Genomic DNA, 20,149 nt, shown 5'->3' with positions numbered 1-20,149 from the left:
AGTAGAACTGAAGTGACATTCATTTCAAGATGATTAGTAGTTAAAACATTACATAATGTCCCTGCATTGTTTTGCATTCTGTGACTTTCAGTCGAATAAAAGACAGTCATATATTTCGTCACTGAAGATTTCTTAAAAATAGTGTTAAAATATGGTCTCGTCTCGTTCTCGTGAACCCAATATCGTGTCTCGTCTCGTTAGATCACTGTATCGACACACTCCTAGAAGACACTAAATCTCATCTCAGCATTTCATCATTTACTCTCAACATCAACATTTGTGAGATTTATACCATTGGAACAGTTTTGATAAAGTTGCTGGTAAGATGTTCCTTCATTAATTAAAAATAATCCACAATAATAATATTCCTATTAATTAATGCATGGAATTGTTATTTAATCATTAACTTCTTTTAAGTAATATTAGTAACTATTAATATTCTTTAAAAAAAAATGCCTTTTTTGTTAACTAATGAACTAAAAATGTATTTATTAGACATTATTGTCCCTTTATATTATACCGTACACTCTATAAACTTTGCTAGCATAATTAACGTTATCATTTTGCTAGCATGATTAACATGTTGCTAGCATTTTTTTTGCCATTATTAGCATGTTGCTAGCATGATTTAACACTTTGCTACCATGTTGTAACATATTTCTTGCATTTTGCTAGCAAGTTGTTAGCATGATTAACATGTTGCTAGCATGTTGTTAGCCATTTGATAGCATGATTAACATGTTGCTAGTGTGTTGCTAGCATGTTTCAGGTTAATGATCCCAAAATGTATCATCTGGAGATGTAGAAAATGTTTTTGATCACAGGAAGGGTAAGTGACAGTCCGTTAATCAATCAATATTAACGTTACAAGAATAAAAACATAAGAAACTAATTACTACTAATATTTCTGCCTGTGCAGCTGAAATTCACGACAAGCTAGCTAATGAACTAATGAACTAACAAACATTTTTGCAGTGTTTGGCAGTTGAGGAGGACACCAGGGAGAAAGTAATAGTATGGTTTGATCAGAGGGCGAGTCACAGGGTCAGGACTCTACGAGCCAAAGCAAACACACCGGTATCCTTGATCAAAAGAATTTGCTATCCACGCTCTTCTCAGTTTTCCACTGAGGCGACAAGGTAAATAGAATAAAACACAATTAAACATGGTGAAGGTTTGGTATGTGTAGTCACTTGCCATGATTGTAACCTGTTTGGCCATTCAATACAAGTAAATGAGGAGAAGCAGATTACAAGCAAATTATGAGAAAAGGCACTTATGTGGTCCAAGTGCAACACCTTAAGGTAAATGTTGAATAGGCAGTAAATGTCATTATGACAAATACATTTTAATAAACAGTTTGTATTTCTTAGACTAACCACAAGTTCATGTATCAAGAGCAGCTCATATGCATGTTTACACGGTGAGTTACTGTGATTTGATGGTATGGACACCGCAGCAGTTTTGGTAACACTTTATTTTGATAGTCCACTTTTTTTTTCTATTTTTTAGCAACGTGTCAACTAACTGTCATTAGAGTATTAGTAGACTGTCTGCTTAATATCTGCTAACTCTTTATTTTGTTGGTCCCCCAACAGACATTCTACTGACTATAAGTAACTTGGCAACTACTAGTCAACTTATTCTCCTAACCCTAACACCTAACCATAACCTAACAGTCTACTGACAGTCTACTACAGCTTACTAATACTCTAATGAGAGTTAGTTGACATGTAGTTGAAAAGCTACTAGAATAGTTAGTAGAATAGCTAAAGTGGACTATCGAAATAAAGTGTAACATCCAGCGGATCAAGTATGATCCTGTTTTCTTCCACAATGCCTACCTCAAAGTGGTTGAGTTCCTCAAGAGCGGAGTATACCAGATCTGCTGGGGAAATGGTGTACAGCAGCGGTCCCCAACCTTTTTTGCGCCACGGACTGGTTTAATATCAGACAATATTTTCATGGACCGGCCTTAAGGTGTGGCGGATAAATACAACAAAATAAAATGATACAACCGGCATAAAAACTGGGTTATTTTTTAAATATAATAATAAATGTGAATCCAATGTGTAGGCCTACTCGCAACTTTATTAGCAGCGTCCTCGTAACATCGCGCCAACAACATAACATGAGTAACATCCTCTCTGCCCCCTAACGCTCTCTGGTCACTATGGTAACGTTTAAACATGCCTTCAAAATAAGATACACCACAAAAACAAATATAAAGGGCATGAAAAATACAACTCACCATAACGCTGAATCAGCCCTGGTTTATTTTTAGCGTTAACGTATCACGTGACCGAGACAAGCGTCTTGCTATGCGCCAAGAGTGAGTCATAGACGGATGTAACGGAGAGAATCCGGTCATTTTTCAAAATAAAACATTGTTCAGACTCAGATAATAAATAAAACGGAAATAGTGTAAGTTATTTATTCTTTCTGCGCGGCCCGGTACCAAATGACCCACGGACCGGAATCGGGGTTGGGGACCCCTGGTGTACAGCACCACGCAAACTCCCACCGACACTGCAGACACTGAACAGCCTGCTGAAATGTGATGCTACTGTGGTAAACCTTGTGGAAGCACTTTCACAAGTCTTGCCTTAAATTGAGCACCGAAGACATGGAAATGTGTGGAGTGCAGAAGAAAATGTGTAGTACTAGCTTCAGTTTTTGATTAATCAGTTTCACCCTTATTTACTTCAGTGTCCTTTCAACCTCCATGAAATTGTGCATTACAGAATAAAATCATGTTTTACTGTTACTGAAGTATAAAAAATATTTTTTTTTCTTTTCTATGACTTAAGTTGTAATATCAAAATCTTCATTAAATATTTGTTTGCAATGTAGTTTAAAATGCCTTATTTGTGCTCTTCAATAACTCTAGTAACATTCAGTTAAGTTACTATATGTGAGCCGGGGCACAGGGTTTATTCTAGTAACAATAAATATTTGCACACAATGGAAATGCACATAGTTTTAATCTACACAACTTAATTACCCATGTGGTTAATAATGTATATGGGATTTTTAGGAATTACTTGATTATTATGAATGATCGTTAACTATGAGCAGAATAAGAGCAATGCATTTTACTGTCATCTATTTTTTATTGTAAATAAACTACAAACATAGGCCACGTCCACCCTAATACCTTTAAAAGCGCACATTTTTCTCTCCGTCTTGGCCTTTCGTCCACACTGAGACAGTGATTTTATTCATGAAAACGAAACTTTTTGAAAACGCACTCCAAAGTGGATGTGGCGAACAGGACGAGGCCGATAGCCGTGGGAGAATGACGCCAGCATAAAAGGAGTAGAGCTTAGATTCTCTGCCTGAGCCCGAGCTCGGACTCGACCCGACCCGACCCGCGGGCCGGGCCGGGCCGATATTTCCCGCCACTGTCCTCGGGCCGGGTCGGGTCGGGTCGGCCCTTGATAAAGCACGTCACGTGTCATGCGCAGCGTCTCGTCCACTCGCACTCGCAGTCTCACACGCGTGACGCATCACACCTGCTGTGCGCGCTGTAGCCTACTATTCTGTAGCTTAAGTGCTTGAAGAAGCAAAGAAAAAAATTAAAACAGGAGAATTAACTTTGTGCAAGTTTGGAGGAAAATCGGAGGTATGGAAACATTTTAAACTAGTCATGGGGAGTGACAACATATGTGTTGGCTTTGTTTCGTGCATTAAATGCGGCACGCTGCTCGCCCATGACAGCAAACAGCAAAAAAAAACAACTTTTTTTTCGACTTCGACGATGAACAGACACATGAAGTGTGTCTTGCCATGACAGAAATTATGATAGTAGTCAGCCTCAGCCCTCGATGTCCTCTTTTGTTACTTTTCTGATCCATTCAATTATTTCTGAATAAACAAACAATGCAGTTTACATGCTTCTTCCTTGTCGCATTAGCCTATTCATTAAGATAATAATTAATAAATGCACGCACAATTATGAATGTGATAAATGTTACAGATAGGGCCTATGTTTTACTATGCACAAACAAATGCCTTTCAACATGTGCAAAATTCAGAATTAAATGAATGTGCTGCAATTTGTTCAAAAAGAGAGTCTGTAGTAGCCTACGTGTTTTAGCCATTGAATAAGCACATTTAGTTTCAAGTTTGTTAAGTTTTGTTTTGAAGAAAGCTTTTCTTTAAAGTGAATTTCGTTTAGTATAAATTGTATTTTAATTTTAATACATCTTTCATCAACCAATTGCCTAGATTTAATACATAAAAAGCAATTTACCAGACATCACGACATGGAGTCGCGGGCGCGCCGTGGTCACTTACACCATTTGAAACTCGCGCTGTCACCGAATTTACAAATGCACATCTTGCTTGTTGTTCACACACATATTGGGCCCTATTTTAACGATCTGAAACGCAAGTGTCAAAGCGCAAAGCGCAAGTAACTTTGTGGGCGGGTCTTGGCGCTGTTGCTATTTTTCCGGCGGGATAAATGACTCTTGCGCCAGGCGCAAATCTAAAATGGGTTGGTCTGAAGAGCTTCATTATTCATAGGTGTGGTTTGGGCGTAACATGAAATAAACCAATCAGAACGTCATCTCACATTCCCTTTAAGAGCAGGCGCGCTTGTTCTAAAGCGGATTCCTATCATAACGGCGGATTTGCCAGGCGCGCGCCAGGAGCGGTTCACAGCCAAGGAGAGCAACGCTCTCGTCAGGGACGTTGGGGATGGAGAAACCCACCCAAATTAACTTCGGTTAAAAATGCGTATGATAATTTGGGCAAATGTGTAAACTAGATGTATGCTTTTATAATAAATTGTCTATCTATCTATCTATCTATCTATCTATCGTAATAATGTATGATTTGCAAAAATGAAAACTGCTGCTTCTGTGTAGATGAGAGAATCAAAGTGTATGCGCGTTGTGCACACGCTACATTGATTATGGCCAAGCATGCGCCCTTAAAACAGCATATGAATAACATGCGCAACGCGCCACTGACTTTAAACTATTTTTTCCTGGTTAGTGGCACAATTGTTTTCTAAACCTGCAAAATAGCATGAAGGAACGTTTGCGCCGGAACACGCCTCCTTTTTTGCGCTGAACCGCCCAGGGAGCGCAAGTTCATTCCCTAGTTTAGCGACGTGCTTCTGTGGAGGGAAAAGCGCGCTTTGCGCGGGTGCAAAATAGGAATGATACATGCGTCGGTGTACAAAGTCAATTGCGCTGGGTGCAAGATAGGGCCCATTATGTTGAAATAACAATATGTTGAAGTAACATTATTAATATTAATTAATCTTTAAGAATATTTGATTGAATGCTGAATGTTGTGCTTGTCCAATTTAATAAAATTAAAACTTTAATTATGATAATTAAAATTATTTAATATTTAATATTGAGTGGCCAATTTTTGCTCATTTATTAATAGTATTTATATAATATATATAACTGCGCAGCTCCCCCCTGTAGCCTGAATGATCTAGCACAGCAGCACCTGCGTTAAAAAAAATTCTGGCGCCGCCTCTGGTTATAACGGCCCACATATTAAAAATGGTCGGGTTTAAATCGGGCTCGGGTTCATAATTACAGTGAACGTGTCGGGCCGGGCCGGGCTCGGACACAACGGGCTCGGGTAGGGTCGGGCTTGATTTGTTGGGCCCGATCTAAGCTCTAAAAAGGAGGAGCGACGAGGGTGAAGGATGAGAGCTGCCAGGTCTGGATTTTATTTGATGTTTTGTTTCTGTTTTATAGCAGCAGTCATCCGTGAAGGAACATTTAAAGAACAAATACAAAATGAAAATACAGACAGCAGCCCTTCACGGACGACTGCTGTCAGATATAACAAAACACAAATAAAATTCAGGCCTGGCCTCTCTCGAAATAGAGTGTGGCATCAGTTACTGTCGGGGTTTTGCCATGTAGCGTCACGCCACATCCAGTGTAGTATCACTGACTATAATGGACGTTCTGTTGTCTTTGTCCAGTCTAGACACAGTGTTATGAAATAGCAGTTCTCAACCGCATGTTCTCAGTGTACCTCGACCTCAAGCTGAATCTGACATATTCCTGTGTGTGAACAACAAGGTGCATCGGACTCAGTGAAACCTTGGTTGTATATGGTTGGAAATCGAAATCCATGGCTTAGTGTGGATGTCAAAACCAAAATGGCATATTACTTAATTAGTTAATAGTCATGTGCCTCAACAAGTAAAGTCATAACATAATGATACATTTGAAAATCATTAGTTAATGATTAAAGCAGACAACTGGAAGATGAAGTACATTGCTTTGACCAACTGTGGTAATTAACACATTAAGTTACACTTTTAGTTAATAAAATAAGTTATTAAGGAATTAATACATTATGACGCATTTAATTAATAACAATTCATATATTACTTAATCTATTAATCATTTAGAATCTTTATTAGTTACTGATGCAGTAATCATTAATTGATAGTTTAGTTCTTCATACATTAACACGATTATCTGTGCATTAGTTAAGCATGCTTATTAGTGCACCCGTATTGTAAAGTGTTACCGAATTTACACACCTTTGCTGTCCTGCGGTAAAACATGAGCAGTTTTAGCGTTTTAGACCAAACATATAATGGCGAGTGAGTGCGACCTGGATGCATCAGTGAATGATGAGATATTTTGCTAAATAAAATGATCCTGTCAGAAGAACTGCGCGATTACTTTATTATTTACTTTTTCCATCTGCGTCATCTCAGTGAGCTTTTGTTCATGTTCACGTATTTGTCACGTATACGTTTGTTCACGAATGACACGTTCCACATGGATCTGAACAGCTGCTAGTCCCCTTGTAGTTTCAAGTTTCCCTTTAGTGAAGGCAGGTAATTTGAGATGATCTCCTATAGTAAACCCTCGATCTGCCAAGACCACATCACCAGGGCCCCGTTTTTCAAAAGTAATCCAGTGGGATTTCGGATCACAGATTGGATCAAATCTTGGAAATGGGTTTTTCAAAAGCAAAAGAGGGATTCTGAACTAAGATCAGATCATGTAATCCGATCTTAAATTTGATCTGGATCAAACCTGCCCTTTGGGTTTTTCAGAACTTTGAACTCGGTTTTGGGATCTATTTGATCCAAAAAAATAGGATTATCCTGATCCCATCAGAAGGGTGGATTCAGTTGTGATTTTTCGAACCAAATAAAACCAGAGAGTTTTTTTTTTAAGTGAATGATCACAAAATCAATGTTTACTGATGATATATACATTTCTTCATATTTGAAGCATATATGAAGCATGTCACATCTAATGAGATATGGTAAAACAACAAAATCTACAATTTAACATTATAACAAAATATGGAAAGTAAAATGTTTCTGTTTATTACAGTGTTTCTGTTTCTTAAAATTAAAATAAACAATGGTTATTTGTGGCCACCGGTATTTTGCCAACTGTTGTTCTTTGCTAAGCCAGTAGGCTACACTGTTGGTTCCATTTAAGGCTCTAGTAAACAGGATTTAGTAATCCTGAAATTTGGTATGTGGATCACAGTGATCCAATCCAAGGTTCCTTTAAAAAACTGGCATAAAAGTAAAATGGATCAGGTGATCCTGGATAGCAAAACAAGGGATTTCCAAATCCGGATCAATTTGATCCAGATTACATTTTTTGAAAAACTGGGCCCAGGTGACAGATTTTCCAGGTAGCCACAGTTTTCGCTCAGGGCTGTTTTCGCATAGGCTCGTTTTTTTTCCTTATCAGTGCAAACAAAATCAAAATTGTAATATTAATTTTTATCTTATATGCTTGTGTTGTACATCAATCGATCCTGTTAAGTGTGTATTTTTTTTGTGCATACTCATAATAAAAACAAAGTGTTGTGCTTTTCGCCAAATAAAGAAAAATAAACATGATGCGCGTTCTGCCGTCTCTCTCAATGTGAAACTCATTCTGAAACGCGACAGAAAATGACCTGTAACTCAGCGAATGTTTGTCACACAGACTTAAAACACATGTCTATACAACGCTTGGAGTCTCTATTTTTAAAATATGTAAATTATATAAAAAACAAATATTCTCTGTTTAAGTAATCCGTAAGAAAGCAGCGACATGTACAGTTTCTCAAACACATCCTAATTAACTATAATGTGACCACACCCACGCGCGCACGAGCGATTGACATGCAAATGATCCACACGGCAGAACGCAGACCTGTAAACGCCCTCATCACCTCAAAACAAAGAATAAGAGACTTCGGTAACTTACTCCTCTCTGCTTTTCATCGAGTTTGAAGATGTGCTGTGCTGTGCTGTTTACCTTGTGCTGTGCTGTGCTGTTTACCTTGGGATTTACCTCAGAAGAACGCGATTTGAAGATGAGAAGATTTTTAAGGTAAGACATGTTAAACTGGTCATGCCAGATTAAAATGTATGTTATGAAATGAGTTTGGAGTAAAAACATGAACTAAGCCTAATATCGTACATGTATATGCATCTATAAATAGACAGAAACATGTTAAAATGTGAACTAGACTGGTAGGCAACCTTTCAGTGCTAAATTTATATACTTCATATATATTTCACTCAGTTTTGATTAGCTTATGACACTGAAATAATGCTAAAATACTTCTTTATGCGTAATGTAGCTTGTTTGTGAATATCTACTAATGTGATTTAGTGCAAATATGTTTCAGCCTCCGGTAAAATATGTGATATAGCCTACTGTCTACATTATATTTTTATATAAATGCTCGATTTTGGTTAGCCTAAGACACGCTTCAATACTGCCTTATGCACAGATGTTTGTGAATACAGGTGTAAATGTTTGAAATGTAGTGATGTGTGTCGTTCGCGAACGATCCGTTCATTGCGTGTGTCACTAAATGCGTGCGGATACCCATCAACAGATACTCGCGGTGACGCGGTCTATGGCCCATAAATAGATCTTTCTCCGTTCTATGGCCCATCAACTATACATTGTTTGTCCATAACCATCACTTGCTCAGCAGTTTACTTTGTATAATGTATGCTAAAAGTTTTATTTTGATGTTGTTTTTTAGGAATGTGAACCTTCAGTTCTCAGTGCGATCGAGAAATCATACCGAGTAAGTGCATAGACGTAATATTTTACAGATGAAATGTAGCCTAATTGTGTTTACATCGTCATAATATAAAAGTAGCCTACCTATTCTTGTGTGAAATGACAAAAACCATCCATTCTGCTTATACAGGAGACACTGTGCAGATGAGGGTGAAAACACAAGATACATGGAGGACAAAGACATTTCCATGTCCTGCACCTGTGACTGCATACAACAAACTCATGGGGGGTGTTGACCTGTCTGATCAGCTGATACAGTACTACACAACACAGCACATAACCATGAAGTGGTACAGTAAGATTTTTCTACACTTCTTGGACATTGCTTCCACCAACTCTTTCATTGTGCACAAAGAGCTACATGGTAACTTGTCACATAAAGAGTTTATGGAGCAACTTATAACAGAGCTCTGTGGTGTGTCACAGAAAACGGCAATGAGTTTTAAATCAGTGTTGGAAACCGTTGTGCTGCTTAATATATATTTTTTATAACCTGTAATAGTTTTTTCAGGATTCTTTGAATAAAAATATTTTTTTATAAAAAAACAAAAGTTTGGTCTTTTTTTCTTTCTTTTTTGGAAAGGATGTAAGTGATAGTAATAACTTTAAGTCTTTCCATTGTTAGAAAAGATTTCTATTTTGAATAAATGCTGTTCTTTTTAACTTTTTATTCATCAGTGAATCATTCTTAGGTCATCATTCTTTGTTCAGGCTGCCTCACAGCACCTTGATGGCCCATTAGCCATGGGGGGAGTGTCTTTAGTCACACCCCTGGTGTGAATCACATTAATATTCATGGGCCACGCATACAGCAGTGCTGACACAAAAACTGACATGCAAAATTAAAATCGTTATATTGTTGTTTGTGAAAGAGTGGTCAGAATGATTTTCACCTCATTTTGTAGAAAAAATTCTAGCCTACAAGAATAGTAATTCCAAAGTCTTATGGAAAACTATTCAGTATGTGTTAAATGGCCTTATTGCAGTGACAATGTTTTTCCCAAAACATACTAACCACGCATAATATTTTTTTTCTATAAAATATTGTAGAGAAGGGCCCAACTGATCCTTGTGGCAGAGTGAAAAGTTTTGTAGATCTCTCTCAAATACTGGTAAAAAGTGCTGATTTCAAGTATGGGTAGGTTGGTACACTTTCCACATCAGGTGAATTTAAACTCTTTGAAAGGTTTACAACTAAAACTTTTTTAAATACATTGTTCGTGACTGTAGAATCACAATGCCTAAAAAACTCCACCAATACGGTTTTGCTTACTTAAATATGCATTTTATTTTTATTATTACACATTTTCTAAGTAATGAAACCAATATTCTCATTTGACCACTTCCCCTCATTACTGTATCACACACCCCAATGTTATATTTTACCCCCGTTTAGAAGCTTTTTCCTCTAACGATGGATAAAACTGCATTAATAGAACGGGTTAAACCATTAATAGACTGTCTATGGTTTGTTATGTGTGACTGACTTTATCCAATAACCTATATTAGCCTAATCTATTGTCAGATAACATCCCATAAAACTACTAATTTAGAGAGCAATTTTCAACTAGCATGCGTTAATTTGATTCAGATGTAATGATAATATATAATCTTATTCTTTAAACGTCTTACTTTTAAAAGTGCATCACCAACGGTCTGTTCTGCTGAAACTCTACTGCGCTGCTGCTACTTCCGGGAACTATTGAGAGGCTCCACGAGCCGCCATTGCTGTAATAAATGTTCCATTGGAGTGAATGGAGTTGTTGCGAATCTCTCTCTCTCTATGGCTCTGGCTTTTATGCGGAACAGGCAGCTTTCACGATAAATGAGAAACCGTTCGACATGCCCAACTGCCCATTACTTCAAGCTGCAGCTACCCACACTTGAGATGAATCACAATGCTCATCTTTCGTCTGGAATGGCCCAAAATAATAAGGTGTATACCGGGCATTAGATAGAATAAATATTTTTGTAGGAGACTTTAAGCCAGTGATCATCAACTGGCGGCCTATCAGTAATCCCCACCAATTATGACTCTATTTAGGCTTTATTCCGAAATGAGGACAAACTCGCTTTTTTTTTTTTTACATTTATTGTTTCACACAGTTCTTGTTATTTTCCACACATAACTTTTCCTTATGCCCCCTACTTAACGTTTGGTTTTTATTTCAAAGTCTCAACAAACTTCAAACCAGACTTCTCCGTACAAAAAAAGGAGAGAAAACCAACTGGCTGGCATAACTTAAAATAGCATGGTAAATAAATACTAACCTGGTATCCGAACAAAAACAGGATACAAATAATGTTTGCACATCAAATAAAACGTTAAGTGGGCTATAGCGATTTCAAATCACAAGGCTGAAATAGGTTACTCACACTGCTCAATGGCTAAAATTACATTTCCCCTCTGACACCAACTTTTTTACATCAGGCTTGGCCGCTGTCAGACTTATGCGCAAAGAGTCATCCAAGGACTGGTGTGACAGCCGGTTCCTCTCATGTGTTTTTATGTTGTTCATTTTGGAGAACGCAGCCTCACAGGTGTACGTCGAACCGAACATGGTGAGCACATACATAGCCAGCGTCTTCAATGTACCATACTCCTCGGGACAGGACAACCAAAATGCGCCCAGGTTTTCAGCACCACGGAGAGCAGCCTTCAGGTCCCCTGCGGCCTGGATTTCAGCCAGCTCGCTCTGAATGGCCGCTTCGTCCAAAGACATCATTTTCACTGCGTTTGTGGAGAATTCTCCACTTGGGTTGATGCTGAAAGGATCACGCACAAATCCAATGACATCCCTGGGAATTAAAAAGTCATCGAACCTGGAGGAGAAGTTGTCTTTTAATTGTGTGATGAATTTCTTCATCCTGTCTGTTACGTGGCTTTGTCCCACCTTCTTCAGTGTGCTGAAATGCAACAGCCTCCCCGACAACAAATCTGCGTTAAAAAGGTCAAGTTTGTTCCCAAACGCATCGAGTTTTTCCACCAGATCCACCACTGATTTCTCTTTTCCTTGCAGCTGGAGATTAAGTGCATTCAAATGCGAGAAAATGTCTGTCAAAAATGCAACGTTGGACATATATTCACTGTCCTGCATGGTGCGGAGATGGTCAGCTGCCGCTTTTGCTTTGCTTTGTTTCAAAAACTCCACTACCTGGGCACTGAGTTCAACGAAGCGCTCCAGTGCTTTGCCCTTACTGAGCCAGCGCACGTCATTGTGGAGTAACAGGTCATCATGAGAAGCCTCGGATTCGAGCACAAATTTGCGGAACAGGCGATGCTGTGTGCTTGAGGTTCCTCTGATGTGGTTGATAATTTTCATTGTTTTCTCCATCACCTCTTTGAGCTCCCCACTTAGCTTTGCGCACAGCACACTTTGATGGATAATGCAGTGAAGCGCGTTAGTTTTAGGAGCGACAGTCTTTATTCTGCTCACCAGACCCTTGTTTTTGCCAATCATAGCAGGTGCTCCATCTGTCACTATCAGGTTGATTTTATCAAAGGACAATCCATGACTTTTAAAAAAATCCTCCAGTTTTCCGAAGATGATGTCAGCAGTGGTGTTGTCCTCCAGCGGAAGCAATGCCAGCAGCTCCTCTCGGAAATCTTTGCCATCAAAGAATCTGACAAAAACGCACAACTGTGAGATATCCGTATTGTCCGTGGACTCATCAATGGCCAACGAAATGTATTTGGCTTCCTTGATCCCTTCAATGACAACTTGCTGGACATGCTCTGCCAAGACGTGTACACGACGCGCGGCAGTTGAAGCAGAGAGAGGTATTTGTTTGACAGCTGCAATAATTCTGTCCATGGATTTGTCGGGGGCAAGTTCCTCCAGAACTGTGACCATGCACTCCTTGAAAACCTCACTTTCTGTGAAAGGTCGATTATGTTTGCAAAGCACCCAGGCAGCCTGCATTGATGCACACGTTGCTCTCTCTTGATCAGTTAAAGCTCGAGTAATAATGCCACTTGCACGGGAGTACGCAGATTTCAATGTGGCAATTTTTCTCTTTCGGGCCTCTGACTGCTCAGGATATGAATCCTTGAAATTTGTGTGTTTAGTGTTGTGGTGACGGCGCAGATTATATTCTTTTGCAACAGCAACAGTTTCGTTGCAAATGAGGCACACAGGTAACGCATTTCTGAAGGTTGGCATGATAAATGCGTACTTTTCAGTCCATTCGTCATTAAAGGATCTGTTTTCCGCGTCAACTTTTCGTTTCATGGCCTTTGAGAGTGCCATTTTAGCCTACCTGTGTTAAGAGGCCTTTTCCATCCACTAACTGAAACTGTATTAGCGCTGAAGCCAGGGACGACAGCCCTATATCGATACTTTGTTTCATCTGTTTGTTTTTCAAGTGCTCTATAAATAAAGTTTACTTGAATTAAAACAAAGTATCTCTATCACTCCTGGTGGTTGACTGTGGTACAAGTGATAGGAGCCTGACTCATAAAGGCTAAAAATGCCTTCAGTTTTGTAATGAAATGAAAAAATATAAACAAATAATAAACATTAAGTGATAATTTTATGCCAAAATTATATTTTTATTTCAATTTTTTGGGGGTCCGGCCCCCAAGGTGAGTGTCCAGTAAAATTCTGGCCCTCCGACAAATGTAGTTGGTGACCCCTGCTTTAAGCTTTGTAAGTTAGCAGATCTTATACATGCACAAACTGCTACATAACACACTAAAGAAAAAGAAAAACATGAAAACGCATCATATGACACCTTTCAGATATTAATTCAAATGTAATACAATTATTATTAAAACGATTTATAAACTCAAGCTTCCTTTGTTTGATTTTCAAAAGTGTGCTTAACTGTTTTTTTCCCCTTCTCATAATTATGAGAAATTAATCTTTCATTAGTCTTTGTCTCCCTCTGCTGGTACAACACAAACACATTCAGGCTCTATATTTACACAAAACTCTGAGCTTTTTGAGTTTTTGTATGTTTATACAAATAAAATGGTTAATCTATAAATGAGAAACTGTAATTTGCTGTGAAATAAAAGGTGTTTCACTGCCGCCTCATCAGGTCTGTCAGAGGATCGTTGAAATCTAAATGAAGTCTTAATTTATAACAGTGAAGTCACTGTATCTTCAGTCTCTGTTGATTCTGTTGACTGTGAGTCTCTGCAGTGGATCCTTATTCACCATCAAATGATCATCAGATCAGACTGCCACATGATTGCCAATCCTAAAATAAAACACAAACAGTCATATATGCAGTATGAGATATTACGTCTGTCACATCTTTTCATAAGAAAACTAACTAGATAATCTATATTAATTCATTCTCAAATATGATAATATAGCTTCTATCTGATGCTCAGTCACTTTACAAAATCAAAAGCACATGAAAGGTCACTTTCACACAACGGACAGCTGATACAGAACCAGCAGAAATGATCATTACACTCACTACAAATTTAATATCAGTTAATAACAAACAACCCAAATCTCAGATCATCACACACACAGAGACAGTTAAAGGAGAAAAGCTGAAAATAACATTATTTTTATAATCAGTCACAAAACTAAGAGCAGAATTAAACTCATATTCCTTTACTTATAAACTTTATACACAGTTTAAAGTTCAGAGACCTACAGAAACTGAAGCTGAATTTAAGACTCATTATCTGATGATCTCAGACAAAATATTTACACACACAATTTTACTGAACCTGGTGCAATTTACTTTATTTCTAGTGAGTAAATCAGCCATATGAATTTTAAATGAAAATATGATGAAAATCGTTAAGAACTATTCTTACCATAGTATCTTCAGTTTATAATGTGGATCATCCTTCAGATCCTTCAGCAGCTTCACTCCTGAGTTTCCTAGTTTATTCTCAGACAGATCCAGTTCTCTCAGGTGTGAGGGGTTTGATCTCAGAGCTGAAGCCAGAGCAGCACAACCTTCATCTGTGACACCACAATCACACAACCTGTAGAGAACAATGACACACATTATGCCTATATCCTGTTGATGAATAAGATAAACATAACTCTTAAAAAAGAACATAACTTAATGCTGTCAATATAAAATATATAGAAATAGTCATTAGTTCACATTGTCAAAATACATCAGTAATTTCAATCAGTTAGGGGAGAGAATATACAGTTTTTACAGTATAAAAATTATTATTTCAATGTGTATGTGCTTAATGTATTTGTAAACATTTTAAGGAATGTGTGTGTGTGTGTCCAGCAGAACTCTTATTTTCCTGAATGATTTTGGCATTTACTTTGTTAAATGATCTTTTAAGAAGCACGCTATAAATAACGGGTATTCATTATAGTGTGTTCCGAATCAGGGTTGGTGTATCAGCCCAGCCTAGAATAGATGAGGAATTTATATAACGCTTTCATATGTACTACTGTACACCCAAAGCACTTTACAATCATATCAGGGGATCTCTCCTTTCTAGTGTGTGTGTGTGTGTGTGTGTGAGAGAGAGCGTGCTTAATGTATCTGTAAAAATTAAGGAACTCTTAATACTAATTTAATTAATGTCCAATAAGGGCTATTTATGGTTAATACGTTGTTAAAGCATTATCCAACTCTTTACATAAGAGCTAATTAAACAATAACACTTTTTTAATTACAGTGACAACGAATGAAGAACTCTCTAATGTATTTAGTCACTTAATGTATTAACTACAGCTTATATACTATTATATACTATTCATTAACTATAAACTAATAGTTTGTAAATCATTTATAAGCGCTGTATTACTGTATACTTGTGATAAAGTGTTACCGTTATTTCAAACTGGTCGCCATTAAGTGTAATTGTTACTTTTGTATGTAATGGTGTGATTCTTCTTTTTCAAAAATAACACAAAATAAACAAAGTAAAGATGAATTTGACTGATAGCATTATTATACTTGTTTTCAAGATTTCCATAGATATGGTTATATATTGTTATTGTGTGTTATTTTGGCCATGATAATCATGTAGTGATAAATCTGATATGGTGACAGTCCTGGTTCAGGTGAAACACACACCAATTCCCTCTTTTCAGCTGGACACACACAATTTGAGTCTTTACAGTAGAGATGATCTTACCCCAGTTCCTCCAGTTTACAGTTAGGATTCTCCAGTACAGCAGAGATCAGCTTCACTCCTGAGTCTCCTAGTTTGTTCTCAGACAGATTCAGATTTCTCAGGTGTGAGGGGTTTGATCTCAGAGCTGAAGCCAGAGCAGCACAACCTTCATCTGTGGCACCACACTTACTCAACCTGTAGAGAACAATGACACACATTAAGTCTATATCCTGTTGATGAATATGAAGATTATGCAATTAATCTGTTTAGTTTAAAGTCTGTTTTGCTTTGTAGTATCTAGGGATGCACCGATACACATTTTTTCACTTCCAATCCGATCCCGATACCTGAATTTGGATACCGGCCAATACCGATACTATTCCGATACCAGAGCTGTGTTTGCTTTAATATAATTATTATCATTATTGTTTATTTTATATGATGCTGAAATAAACTTTGCAACAGGCAAGTATGATATGTACGTATGTATGCATGCAAATTAAATAGGCTAAACAGTGCTTTATGTTTTCAGCTACAGTAGGTGTATTTAACAGTAGCATTGAAGAAAGTAATTAAATGAACAAATATGAAAATAAAACAAAACAGACTTCACTGTATAAATTATACATTGATACTTATTAAAGCTACTATTAAAGTTATCAGTCAAGAGCAGTGAGTGATTTTCTCTTTGCATTTTGTTGTTTTATTAACATTAAAGAGATGGTTCTCCTAAAAATTCAAATTATCATAATTTACTGTCTCAAGTTGTTTTAAACTCGAATAAGTTTCTTTCTTCTGTTGAAAATAAAAGTTATTTGGAAGAATGTGGGTAACCAAACGGTTGATGTACCCCAGTGACTACCATAGTATATTTTTCTCCAATGTAAGTCAATGGGGACCAGCTACTGTTTGGATAGCCACATTCTTCAAAATATTAATATTAGAAAAATATTAGAATATATTAGAAGGAAATGAATACAGGTTTGGAACAACATTAGAGTGCGTAAATGATGAGATATTTTTTTATTTTTGGGTGAACTATCCCTTTAAGGACAAGCGGCAGATTTACTCAATGTTCTCAAGTTTGCTTTCACTTTAGACATAAACGACTTTATGTAAACCTTGTGTGTATTTAACAGTATAAGCACAATAAGACTCGAAAGATAACTTAGTCCAGTATCCAGGCACTGGTAGACAGACTTTAGTGCATGTGAGCTTCACATGTACGTGCTGAGAAATGCACACGTTAGAAAAGCGCATCAGCACGCAAATTAAATGTTTAACCTACAAGGCATTAAAGCACACGCAAATTGTGAACTTTTGTGAACTGCAGTGTCCCATTCCGCTGCATTAACATTTTATGTGAATATACGTCGCGTTGTTCAGTATGTTGAGACAGAGGCGCCAGAACAGATATAATGCACGATTCTACGATATTTCTTCAAAAGCAGATCGTGGAGACATTTTAATCGTCCACGATCAAAAATCGTCATATCGCACACCCCTAGACTGACTTAAAACAAAGAGAAGTTGCAATTCACACTTAAATCGCTATTCTAGACATTAGGCTATTAAAGTGTTGATAATGAAGGAATTAAATAATTTAGGCTACATGTAGTAATATTTCTGTCATCAAATAAATCTCGAACCACAGTGCTTTCGTGCTGCTAAACTAAATAACATTTATAGAATAATTATGAACTTAAATTAAACAATATCGCAACATTGGAAAATAAATTTTATTTATTGAATAAATACATTTTTACACTTTAATTCAGGGCGATTTAGCCTACATTTAATTAGAGCGAGATTTTCACCCTTTCCTTGTCCTTTCCTCATTGGGAAATGCTCACATGATAGCTAAACATGTTTGAGTAAATCCTCTGTACCTCTCGGTTTCATATGGATTACATAATCAGGCTTTAGACCAGTAACGGCTTGTCAATAGAGGGCGCTGGGGCACCGCCCCCATCAAAATTCCAGAAATATACATGTATACAAAAATGATATAAAAATGAAATAAAAATTAAAAATAGAATAGTTAACTCATACAATGTAAGTAGTAAGAGCCTCAGCATTTAATAAAAACTGGCTTTAATCGGTTAACTATTTTCTTTATTATGTTTTTCAATAAGTTTCATGCGGTTTCACGTGAGAGGGACGCCGGACAAATGGATGTCTATGGAGTCTTTAAATTTTCAGGCAGCATGTGAACTGAAGCTGGTCTCTAATTGGTTTCTTAAAGATTCTCCTCCGGACGCAGGTCGCTGCGTCCCTGGCGAATCAGAATTGGATACATGTTATTTTATCCAATCTGATTGGTTCTCGTCACCTGCCATTCAACTCAACACTCTTTGCCACTACTGCGAGTGCGAGGGCGACAACGTCACTCCAACTCCGTCAAAACCTTGCTAGGCTGATCCTTTTCTAAGAGAGAATGGCAGAAGTTAAACCAAATTCTGTCATTGATTTACAAATAAAAACCTTTCACAAGGCATTCGCTGGAAGAAAAAAACGATAAAGGATCTCCGACCGGACCAACCCGATTTACAGGCCAGTGACAGAGGACGAAGCTAACGCTACACCCGGAGCTTCACCCGCGCTTGTTATGAGAAACGGAGGTGGCTGGCTTTATTTGCTTATTTGTTAACATATGCTGTTCAATTCATTGCATTTTAATGTTCATGTCATGTATTTGTACTCAATATATAATCTAACTGTACATATCTGATCTGTTACAGTTAGTAACTGAAGTGTAGATCACATTTGTACAATTATATGAAAAAAAGATGATTGAAAAATGATAAACTCTAAAATTTCAACTTTTATCCTTTTCAGGTTTGATTCTAATGTAACATTATTTGAAAAAACAAAATTTCAGTACAAAAAAACAAAAACATTTTTATTGTTAACATTGTGATTTCATAATATTTAGATATGAATCCAACTGGAAAATCTTGTGAAAAGATATCTTTCAGTTAGTCAAATAGCATATAGTGGAGCTCTATAACCATCTAGTAGCTAAAATGATCATTTTTTACTTTTAAAACTAAATTTTACTAAATATGGGCAGAAAGTTTACACTAAACCATGTTAAATTATCCATGTTATCCCCATGAATGAAAGTTAGAAATATGGGTCTTTTATAAGGTGAATTTTACATAAAATGCTGTTTTTTGTAAAAAGCCAATTGAAATAAATATTTATTTATTTAAAGAAATTTAAAATATATCATAAATCCTTGAGTAAATGTTGAGTAAAAACATTAATAAACAGTGTAAAATTACATTTGTAAAAAAACAAAACAAAACTATTATTCTGTTACAAAATTAAATGTTATTGTCTGGGGACCCCAAAGATAACTAGTGTCATCCCAAATGAAGATAATCAGAGGGTTAAATACATATATAAAAATAAATAAAATGACGGGCTATAGTTTAAATTTTAACGTGTTCTAACGTGTGCGCTCCTCAGCGCGTACATGTGAAGCTCACATGCACTAAAAGCCTGTCTACCAGCGCCTGGATACTGGACTAAGTTATCTTTCAAGTCTTATTGTTTATAGTGTTAAATACACACAAGGTTTACATAAAGTCGGTTATGTCTTAAGTGAAAGCAAACTTGAGAAAATTGAGTAAATCTGCTTGTCAAATGCGTATATATTAGACGCGTTGCGCGCAACTCTTAAAGAGACAGTAGCAATAGTAAACACGCTGCCGCTTGTCCTTAACCCTCAGGGGACCAAGGTGTTTTTGGGGCCTTTGAGATGTTCTGACATGCCTTGACATTTGTGCTTTTTTCAGTTATTTATAAACATGTTAATGGCAAATGTGTAAATTCACTCTATATAGCACAAACAGGGCTACCATAATATGCGAGCAACGTGTATGTAGATGTTTGTATTTTTAAGAGAATAATGTTTATGCGTGGTTATTGGAAAAAATTAAAATGAAAGTTGCTGAATTAAGACCACAAAACACATATTAAATATGTGTCCACAAGACTTTTGACTAATGGATGTTGTCCCTTTGAGTTC

At 37.0% G+C, this 20,149-nt stretch overlaps 1 protein-coding gene across 4 annotated transcripts in view; it reads right to left on the bottom strand.

The window, feature by feature from the left end:
- Positions 1 to 13,589: 13,589 nt before the first annotated feature.
- The window catches only part of LOC311091353 (protein NLRC3-like), a 61,896-nt gene continuing 55,336 nt past the window's right edge, over positions 13,590 to 20,149 (bottom strand). For all 4 annotated transcript variants that reach the window (XM_084127268.1, XM_084127266.1, XM_084127269.1 and 1 more), the window contains 3 exons: positions 16,135 to 16,308; positions 14,836 to 15,009; positions 13,590 to 14,258 (listed from right to left, as the gene is read on the bottom strand). In XM_084127268.1, coding sequence (XP_083983394.1) covers positions 14,234 to 14,258; positions 14,836 to 15,009; positions 16,135 to 16,308 — 373 coding nt within the window. In that variant the 3' untranslated portion in view covers positions 13,590 to 14,233. The remainder of the gene's footprint in view (positions 14,259 to 14,835; positions 15,010 to 16,134; positions 16,309 to 20,149) is intronic.

Source organism: Abramis brama (genome assembly GCF_963993115.1).
Source record: "Abramis brama genome assembly, chromosome: 10".
NCBI lineage: Eukaryota > Metazoa > Chordata > Actinopteri > Cypriniformes > Leuciscidae > Abramis > Abramis brama.
This window is presented reverse-complemented; position numbering and strand designations above follow the sequence as displayed.